Raw genomic sequence first — 11,141 nt, 5'->3', positions numbered from 1 at the left:
GTGAGAAAAGTTGAAGGTGTCTGAATAAATTTTGGTTTGACTGTACAGTCAGTCCATGAGAAACAGATGAGATATGAGTGAGCTCTCGTGTTTTTCTGGTTGTGGCTAGAAGGGATACAGCTCCGACCGGAAACTAACAATGAAGTTTAATTTTCTATCTATTAGATTGTGTTTTATTAACATCTACACCCACCCCAACCCTAAACCTACCCCTTACAATAATGCAAAAATAGTAATTATTGTTGTACAGTGTGACAAAAATTACGCTATATTGATGTGCGCATGCCCAGTAGCCACAGCTGTATCCCTTCTAGCCTTAAAGGGATAGTTCACCCAAAAATGAAAATTCTGTCATTAATTACTCACCCTCATGTCGTTCCAAACCCGTAAGATCTTCGTTCATCTTCGGAACACAAATCAAGATATTTTTTATGAAATCCGAGAGCTCTCTGACCCTCCCATAGACAGCAAGGGTCCTAACACGATCAACGTCCAGAAACGTAGCAAGGACATCGGTAAAATAATCCATGTGACATCAATGGTTAAAACGTAATTTTACGACGTTACGAGAACATTTTTTGTGTGCAAAAGAAAACAAAAATAACGAAATAACAATTCGTCTCCTCCACGTCACCCTATAGCGCTGACACAGAACAGCATACGTTGTTTACGTATGTGATACTCTCCAAAATGGCGCTATAGGGTTACTCGGAGGAGACGAATTGTTGAATAAAGTCGTTATTTTTGTTTTCTTTGCGCACAAAGTATTCTCGTAGCTTCGTAAAATTACTGTTGTACCTGTGATGTCACATGGATTATTTTAACGTTTATGGACGTTAATCGTGTTAGGACCCTTGCTGTCTATGGAGGGTCAGAGAGCTCTCGGATTTCATAAAAAATATCTCAATTTGTGTTCCGAAGATGAATGAAGATCTTAAGGCCCGTTCACACCAAGCACGATAACTATAAAGATAACGATAAATATATAGTTCTAAAAATCTTTCCCAATATTAAAGAATAGCAGTGTCCACACCACAGCTATAAAGATAAAGGCACAGAGAAACAAAATCGTTGGAATCACTTCCAGAACGATTTTTTCCAGCTGATGAACGATACAAGCTTTGACACCCAATCAGAATCAATCCTGCTGTCACGAGCTCGAGAATTTAAAGCGGCAGACGAGCGTGCGCTTAGAATAAACAGACGATATCGTCCGCTGGTGTGGATGCTAATATTGTTATCTTTATAGTTATAGTTCTTGGTGTGAACGGGGCTTTACGGGTTTGGAACGACATGAGGGTGAAGAATTAATGACAGAATTTTCATTTTTGGCTGAACTATCCCTTTAACCTGTTCTTTCTATGGATAGATTCCCAGCGTGTCCCAGAAGTCGCAGATGTCTTCGCGCGATCCGGTCTGCGCGTGTGAATGCAGCGTGAGGTTCATGATCAGCCAGCCGCTGTTAGCCGTGTAGCGCGGCCACGCCGGCGGACGCTGCAGTCGGCAGAACGCGCTGGAGTCGGCGTGAGATCCGGGGTCGCCGGTGTGAGCGAACGCGCCCCAGTAACACAGCATCCGATTGGACAGCAGCCGCTCCGCCGGAGTCATGCTGAGGTTCGCCACCGGCGCCGAGTCGAACACGAACGGCAGCTCTGCGCCGTGACACGCGTGACGGTAACAGAACGTCAGACCCGACCACACGCCAGGATCGCTCGCCACGTGATCGAACACGTACATCCACACCGAGCTCCCAGACGCCACGCCGGCGCGAGCCGACCTCCGCGACGGACACAGGAAGATGTAGTCAGTCACAATCTGAAAGGTAAAGGAATCAGGTCTCTTACGCTCAGCAAGGCTGCATTTATTTGATCAAAATCAGTGTTGGGACGTAACTAGTTACATGTAACTAAATTACGTAATTTAATTACAAAATAAATGTAATTGTAATCAGTTACAGTTACTGTGTTGCGGTGCCGCTGCATAGTAGTAAGCTACAGAAAACTCTTTCAGATAATTTTAGTATGGTATTTCAAAGAATGATTTGATCAAATCAAATAGGTTTCCTCAAGAGTCCCACACTTTGCCGTTGGCTGCAACAGCAGGTACTCCTGCCCCAAACTCACAACACTGGAGCGGAGATGCATCCAGGTTTTGTGATTGGCTAACACACTCTGTTAAACAAAACACGCTGAAAAGTGAGATGTGCAGCAGCACTAACAGTGACTGACCCCAAATTTTTTATTGATCTTTGTTGTAATATAATGTTTTCATATTTATATTTTGTCTAGTGCTTCACACACTTTACTGTAATTGGGTCTAACGTTCTCAGGAATTTTGCCCTCGCAAATAATCGGTCAGGATTCATTTTTGGTATATATATTTGTTGAATTTCCGCAGGTTCCAGTGCTGGAGCAGGCAGCGGTGAATTTCATGTGTATAGACATCTGCGCCGTCGGGAATATCAGAGACAAGACTTCCTGGAACGAATTTCTGAAAAGGTAGCTTTATTTTTGCCTAAAGCATATGAGTATCAAATAATGAATTACTCTAAGAAAACGTGAAAATATAAGGTTCTCAGAATTGTTGCCAAACAGTATATGTGTGAATGATATGTATATTACTGTAGATTTAAAAAAGTCTGTGTCATGCTTATTGGTGACATACAGAGCACAGTTTTTTTTTTTCCCGTTCCCAGTCCTCCCTGAGATTGTTTTAAACTTTAAATAACTGCTGGTGAACAGAAATAAATCAAGTGCTTCAGTGGAATGTGCGTCCGCCCGTTATTTGGAGTGGTTTAAATAACAGAATTTGGGTGTGCCGTGGATCTGCTCAGCTCTCCAGCTCACAGGTGCACAGGACAGACATTTGACTGTTGCTGTGACAATCTTGTGAATTGAGCAATATTGAGTTGAATTTGTCAATGTAATATTCCGCTGTGTGATGCATTGTTCCCCACTTTTGTGTTTCTTTTGGAAAGGCATCAAAAATCACCTCCTATACATTTGGAACACCAAGTTCCTCTCTCTTATAGTGTTGAACAGTCAAATTCATTCAAGTGAAATTTGATTGAAAATTACACTACTGTTCAAAAGTTTGGGGTTGTAAGATTTTCTCTTACGCCTCTTACGCTCAGCAAGGCTGCATTTATTTGATCAAAATCAGTGTTGGGACGTAACTAGTCTAAATTACGGTGTAATCAGTTACAGTTACTGAGAAAAATTGTGTAATTAAGTTACAGTTACTTATGAAAATGTTAACGATTACAAACGGGGTTACATCTGATTGTTTTTTTTTTCACACACACATCCACATACAGATTTAATTGATTTCTTTCATAAATTGCAGTGACTGCTCTAAAATATGAGACACCAGTGCTTCAGGAGTTTAGAATAGTTCAGAATCGGACACTTGCTTATTCAATAACTGTTTTATGTCTTATTTGGGTTTGTGTATATGCTTTATTTTTTAAGATTAACTGTTTTTTTTCCCAAGCCATTGTTAGATGCCAGTGTTTCCTATCATAACTGCAAGATTTGATTTCAAAAACATTATCATAGCTATTAAACAATTTCTTGTTTTGGTTTTAAATCTGCATTTAACCTCAGAATGATCTCAAAGTAAGTCTGATTTTGTGGTGGCTGTGCTTTAAAATTAAATTATTATAATCTTAATTCAAGTGATGAAGGATTTCGAAAGTGACAGTAATCAGCGTTGAATACTACTGTAATGTTAACCCTGCCTGGTTTACATGTTTGAAAATGATTAATAGTTGAAAACAAGTAATCAAATGTAATTAAAGTAACCAAAATAGTTAAACTACTTATTACATTTTAGATATGGTAACTTGTAATCTGTAACCTATTACATTTCTAAAGTAACCTTCCCAACACTGATTAAAATACAGTAAAAATTGTGAAATATTATTACCATTTAAAATAGCTGTTTTCTAAGTGGATATATTGTGAAATGTAATTTATTCCTGTGATGTAAAGCTGAATTTTCAGCATCATTACTCCAGTCTTCAGTGTCACATGATCCTTCAGAAATCATTATCATATGCTGATTTGCTGCTCAAGAAACATTTCTGATTATTATTATCAATGTTGAAAACAGTTGTGCTGCTGAATATTTTTGTGAAAACCATGTTCATTTTTTCCCAGGACTTTTTGATGAATAGAAAGTTCAAAAGAACAGCATTTATTTGAAACGCAACTCTTTATAATTTATACAATATTTTAATGAATTATTTAATAATGAATATTAATTTAACTATATATTTAAAATATTGAATAGATATTACAATACTTATATTAAATATCTATAAATAAATATAAATATTAAATATCAATAAATATTGTTTATTTGTCAGTAAATAAATCATTAAAAAAATAAAACAAAAAATCTATAAATAAACATAAATATTAAAAAATATATTAATAAATTCTATAATAATGTAAAAATAATACTAAAATATCACTGCTGGGTTAAAGACTGCATCATTTAGTCAAGAGACAGAAAGTCATCGGATCTCAGTCTGAGTTTGTGTTTGAGCTGAAAGTGATCCGTGAAGAGTTTCAGACCGCAGGCGCTGGAGTGTGTGTGTGTATGTGTGTGTGTGTGTGTGTGTGTGGTCGCTATCTGATGAGTGTTTGGTTACCAGGTTACAGATAGAGATACTTAACCTCCAGCGACTCGATGAAAAGCTCTAAACAATCACTGATCATCCTGACAAACGAAACGCATCTCAGCGCTCCTCACTCAGCTGTTCACACACACAGAGCTCATGACAGCCGTTACATGTGTTACATAGTGACCGAACACAGGGCCAGACTTCAACTATCTGAGTCACTTTAGCAGTAAATGCATAGATTTAGTTATTTATTATGATAGGCGGGTTGTGGTGACCTTTGACCTCTCAGGTGAACTCTGCTGAAGTGACACAGAATAACTGGTTAAATCATTGATTGAGATCTGGGTGCCAGATGAAGTAAATCACAACACACAGTGCCACCTTGTGGACAGAAGGGGAGCAGAAGCATTTCAACACAAAAAATGCTTCTTAATTGGTATCTCTGTCTTTGTTTTACAGTTATAAAAATGCCATTCTCTATTATGGAAACCTATTTTACTTCCATCATTGATATTTATTTGTTGATATGAAGTCTATATGTTAGCGTTCCCATTCATCTCAAAATACAGGTGGACTTAACTCTTGTAAAGAAAATTAAGGATATTTTAGATCATTTAGTTTTTAATATTATTTTTTATTACAATCATCTTATTTCGTACTAATTTCTTATTACTGTAAATAACCAGATATAACCTGATTTGTAAATTAAATTTTTTACATTATTTAAAAGATAATTAAAGCACATTTTCAAACCGTTTTTTTTTTAATTATTGTAATATGAGATTTTTTTATTTAAATAAATGTAAAAAAAAATGCATAGCAGTTTAATGAGAATTGAGGGAAGAATGCAAAAAGACTACCTGTACAGGTAATAATAATAATAATAATAATAATAATAATAAATATTATAGGTAATCAGTTATATTATATCAGTTATATATATAATTGTAATTATATAATGAATTATATTATAATTGAATAAATTAATAACAAAATAATAATGCACAATTATTATTATTTTGCTTTTATTATATTATATATAATAAAAAATACATAATAATATAATAGAAATGCAGATGCACTTCATGCTTTTAAGAGCCTCCAAAAGGGAATCAGGCAAAAATGTGATGCTATAATATACTATAATATGATGAAATATTAGCAGCATGCCCAGAAACGTTTGAATCAGAGGAAGATGCTTTTGGCAGCAAAAGAGTGTAAAAATTGTGTGGTGAAAAGTGTCTTTACATGACAGATGTTTGCAAATGTAGAAATAATTAACGGGGGGATGATGAGGAGTGATGAGCGTGGCTAACCTGTGCCAGCATGTCCCTGCGGTCTGCGGCGCTGTACAGCGGCAGGTATTTGCGCAGGATTTTGATGGCGTGTTGTTTGAAGATGGCCGTGGTGTAGACGGTGCACTCGACCGCTGACACGGGCTTCATGAAGACGCCGTACACAAAGATCACTCCTTCTTCTGAGGTGGTCCCTGGAACACACAGTAGCCAGTGAACAGGAGCAGTTTGAGTTCATGCTGACTGTGAGACTGGATGAAAGTGTACCGAGCAGCACGGGCTTGTCCTTCTGCCAGTGTCCCTTCAGGAAGGCACTGACCGCCTGCTCTCTGATCAGCTCTCCGTCCACATACGGCCCCCAGCTCTCAAACTGCTCCAGAAAGCGGAAGGGATTCACCACCTTTGAGCCTGAGAAACACAAGCAGCTTCACTGTGATCTGTGCTGGAGCTGTTCCTTCTGTCAGACGCGGAGGAGAAGATGTGGATTTGAAAACAGGCCTATTTTCACTTAAAAATCAACCGAAAAAAAATAGAATACAAAAAATATTTATTGTTTGTTTGTTGTTTTAGCATGATTTGCATGAAGAAAATGAAGGATATTTTTAGTATTGTTTGAGTTTTTACGTTTCAACATTATTTTAAGGATAATTAAAGCACAATTTCAAACCAATTTTTAAATTGGATTATTATTGATTGTCTGTGTAAATAAATGAAAAATATTTTTTTGCATTACAAACACTGTGAACTGGGCAATGAATAATGTCACAAAAATTCTATAAAAAAATAAAAATAAATAGCACTATGAAGATGTAATAATATTAATAATAATAATAATAGTATTTATTATTATTACTATGTCTACTACTAATTTATTAGTAATATTATATGTAATTTTTGTTCAGTGCCTGTAAAGTTTTTTTATTAATTTTTAGTTTTAAATTTTATTACTCTTAAATTATTATTATTATTATTATTATTATTTTGAATTAAGAAAATTAAAGTACCATTTAATATCATTTAGATTTTGTTTTTACATTTATTTATTTATTTTGAGATTACCATGGCAATTAAAGTATATGTTCATGCTAATTTGTTCTTATTATAGATATTTTATTTACTTTCTTATTAGTCCAGTCATTTTATTGTGCTTTATATTTTGTTATTATTATTTAATAAAATGTAATAACATATAATTAAATTTTCCCAATGGTAATTTTCATTAAAAATATAATTGCTGTAATACAATGATTTTTATTTAATTATATGTCTATAGTGTTTTTTTCTTTTTTTTTTTTTCTTTTCTGTTTTCTGTTTTATTGAATATTTTAGTACATACAATTTTTTTCCAATTCAATTTCAAGTTCATTTTGTTTCAAATTGTGAATTTTTTTTATGGTTTTAGTTTTAGTGAAATATAATAAAAATAAATAAATAAAATATTTGCATGGATTGTTTTCTGAGATGTGGCGGGGGTTGTTCTCACTGGATTTGATCTGTGCGTTCAGCACCTCCTGAGCACTCAGAGACTGAAGACACGGCAGGTCCAGAACTGAGCAGTTTGCTGATTTAGCGAAGTTCTTCCCGAGCTTCAGAGACTCGTGCCTGAGGAGAAACATCAGCGCTTGAAGACACGACACTCGTCTGTACAGAAACACGTCTGTATGTGCATTTACCGTGTTTTCAGAGGAATGGAGAAGGGTAAGCTCTGGAAAACGGCCTGTCTGAAGAGCGCTTTACTGCTCTGGATCATCAGATGAAGACTGACTGACTGAGCGCCGGCGCTCTCGCCGAACACAGTCACCTGAAGTCACACACAAATTCAGCTCAGAGTCTGCTATTTAGTAGTTTATCTTCATTTCATTATCTATGTATTTATTTTAATTCTGTAAAACTCTACAGGCATCTTTTTTTATATGTATGGTTTGTTATTAAATAATAATTATTTTGCATAAAGAAAATTAAGGCTATTTTAGTACCATTCTTATTTTATTTTAAATTATTTTCATTACAGTTAAAGCACATTTTCATACTAATTTCTTATTATTGCAATATAATGGTAATATAAAGTTTTAAAATTTTATTTTAATTGTGGTTATTGTTTGATTCTCATTACTGTAATACAGTGATTTTATCAGTGTAATTTTAGTATCATTGATACTATTACAGTTTTTCATTAACATTTTGAATTAATTTTTATGTTTATATTTTCTGTTTTTTTTTTTTTTAGTTAAAGTTTTTGTAATTTTGTTGTGTCGTTTTGTCATTATTATTAGTTTTAAAATATGTCTATATAGGCTCAGTTTTAGTTTTTTTTACTTTATTATTTCAAGTAACTATAATAACCCTTATTAAAATAAACATAAATCTTTTTTTTTCTTTGTGCACTGCAATTACTGAAAATTGGGGAAGGGATAATGTCATAATTCCTACTCTATTCCTATTCTATCTATAGCACACCTGTACATACAATTTATTCTTTTTTTGTGGTTTATATTTATGCATGTGTATTTTATTCACATCTTATTTTTATTATCTGTGTGTTGTTGTTGTCTCTGTGTACTGGAAGCTTGTGACACTATAACAAATTCCTTGTATGTGCAAACATACTTGGCAATAAAGCTCTTTCTGATTCTGATAATGCAAAAACTATATAGCCTACACGTTTATATGTATAAAACTTATTATGCAATATATATATATATATTATTTTCCACTGTTTGAAAAAAGAAAAACAAAACTTTACTGGTAATTTTCTGCCAGGACATTATCCATTAATTTTATAGACATTTCCGTTAATCCTAAAAAAAAAAAAATCTATCCACCTTATTCTTCCCGTAAAAATGGGCGCGGCCATTTGTAAATTCTATTGCTTCCGGTCTCATTTGCTTCCAGCTATTTTTATCTGTACAAAACTTTTGCTGCTTGATATTGCAAACTGGTGTGTCTTACCATATTATTTTAATGTATTATCTTAGTTATGAACACACTGGTTTGTAGTGCAAACAGTTTTATCGTTTACTGCACGTTGTAATTCTGCAGCTAATGAACCGGAAGTCTCACCCATAGGCTTACTTCCACGTTGAAGAATAAGGTGGATACTGAAAATTGTTATTTTGGGGGGCTTGAACATGGTTTTGAAATTGACCCCTTTATAAATAAGTTTAGTTAATTTCTCACCCTGCTCGGGTCTCCTCCAAACACTGCGATGTTCTGCTGGACCCAGAGCAGCGCCGCCTGCTGGTCCAGAATCCCATAATTCCCCGCGGCGGAAGTCCGCAGGTCTTTTCCTGACACTAGAAAGCCGAACGCGCCTGCAAAGACACAGATTCAGCCATAGATGTGTATAGATTCCCCATTCGACCGCTCCAAGCACGTAGACGTGTCCGCCATTTTGGAACGGTCAACTTGACGTCATTTGCCATACTATGGGTTCGCAGACCATCGGCTGTGCAGGACTGTGGCATCTTCAAATATTCATTGGGCGAATTCCAAACTGCTTTTTTGCGCCCTTGAAGGGCACTTCGGGAAGGGGACGCCATTTGTAGGGACATTCCAAACGAAAGTGAACATCTGAATCCCTTCACGAAGACGAAGGGCCCTTCCAGAAGTCCGTTAGCGAAGGGAACATGCGATGGTCACTTCACGGAAGTGATTTCCGTTTGTGATCATGTGATCTTCGGTTAGGAGATCTTACGATGCATTTTAAAGCAAAGTTGGGTTTTATTTCTACTTCACTTACAAACTTAAGTAGAATAGGTTTGATTACTATGATTACTATGGTGAATGACTTCAAGTTGACCATTACAATATGGTGGACGGCTTACGTATAACAGCTCATAGAAACAGATGCTAATGAGCCATCTACGTATATATATCTATGGATTCAGCGCTCTGTTTGTGGCTTTTATTATTAACAGTCATCAGAGTCTCACCCAGGCGGTAGGCGACGCTCACGACGAGCGTCTGCGTGAAGTTGCTGATGTAACGGCCGTCGTAGAGCTGTTTGGATGCGGAGCCCGCGATGAAATCCCCGCCGTGGATCCACAGCATAACCGGCAGTGGCTTCAGCAGCGGAGCCGCCACATTCACGCTCAGAGGAACGAAGACGTTCAGGTACAGACAGTCCTCACTCACCTGACCATTACACATTCATAATCTAGCATTACACATGTGAACCGTGCTGACAAAACGTCGGAGTCGGAATACGCACAGGATAATTTTGAGCTGCAGGCAAAAAAAGTAAAAAATGTTGAATTTTGGTCGAATTTGAGGTTTTCACAAAAATGAGTTCATTAAAGGCATAGTTCACCCAAAAATGAAAATTAGCCCATTATTTACTCACCCTCAAGGCATCCTAGGTGTATATGACTTTCAGACGAATGCAATCTGAGTTATATTAAACATTATCCTGGCACTTCCAAGCTTTATAATGGCGATGGGCGGGTGTTTCTTTTTAACAGTCCAAAACAATTCCAATAAAGCGCATCCATCCGTAGTAAAAAGTGCCTCACATGGCTCCGGGGGGTGAATAAAGGCCTCCTATAGTGGATCGATGCATTTTTGTAAGAAAAATATCCATATTTAAAACATAATAATCACTTTTCTCTAGCTTGCTCCAACAGTCGTACACGGAAGCCGTTCCGGCGGATGACGTAGGATATCGGGGTTGCGTATGCGGCGGTAATTAGTGACGAATGTGGATGTGCAGTGAAGAGACCAAAACAAAACAACGGTCATGGATTAGAAGTACAAAATAAGGATTTGTGAAGAAAAATGTTGGAGGATTTCAATATAAACCAAGAGGGGACTGGTTTTCCTTTGCTAAGTAAGGAAACTTTGCTTCCTTTGCTCCTGTAAACAAACGTTGGTTTTTGCGAGACTCACCGCCGCATGTGCAACGCCGACATCCTACGTCATCCGCCAGAACGGCTTCCGTGTAAGACTGTTGGCGCAAGCAAGAGAAAAGTGATTATTACATTTTAAATATGGATATTTTTCTTACAAAAATGCATCGATTCGCTATAGGAGGCCTATAAAAAAAGTTTTTTTTTTAAAGAATAGAATTAGAATAGAGAATGCTAGAGTTAGAGGGTCAAATAAAGATGGAAGAGGTGTGTTTTTAGCGGATTCTTGAAGATGGCTAAGGACTCACTCAGCTGCTCAGATTGAGTTGGGCAGGTCATTCCACCAGGAGGGAACATTTAATTTAAAAAGTC

At 36.3% G+C, this 11,141-nt stretch overlaps 1 protein-coding gene across 1 annotated transcript in view; it reads right to left on the bottom strand.

Annotated features, from left to right (window-relative positions):
• Window positions 1–1,359: 1,359 nt before the first annotated feature.
• Window positions 1,360–11,141, bottom strand: part of LOC107708011 (crystal protein) — a 13,142-nt gene continuing 3,360 nt past the window's right edge. The window contains exons 2-8 of the mRNA XM_016512154.1: window positions 9,858–10,059; window positions 9,103–9,236; window positions 7,599–7,726; window positions 7,409–7,527; window positions 6,193–6,333; window positions 5,947–6,119; window positions 1,360–1,815 (exon numbers count right to left, since the gene is read on the bottom strand). Coding sequence (XP_016367640.1) covers window positions 1,360–1,815; window positions 5,947–6,119; window positions 6,193–6,333; window positions 7,409–7,527; window positions 7,599–7,726; window positions 9,103–9,236; window positions 9,858–10,059 — 1,353 coding nt within the window. The remainder of the gene's footprint in view (window positions 1,816–5,946; window positions 6,120–6,192; window positions 6,334–7,408; window positions 7,528–7,598; window positions 7,727–9,102; window positions 9,237–9,857; window positions 10,060–11,141) is intronic.

Source organism: Sinocyclocheilus rhinocerous, unplaced genomic scaffold, assembly GCF_001515625.1.
Source record: "Sinocyclocheilus rhinocerous isolate Xijiao unplaced genomic scaffold, SAMN03320098_v1.1 scaffold475, whole genome shotgun sequence".
NCBI lineage: Eukaryota > Metazoa > Chordata > Actinopteri > Cypriniformes > Cyprinidae > Sinocyclocheilus > Sinocyclocheilus rhinocerous.
The sequence above is the reverse complement of the archived record's forward strand: the minus strand, read 5'-3'. Positions and strand labels throughout refer to the sequence as shown.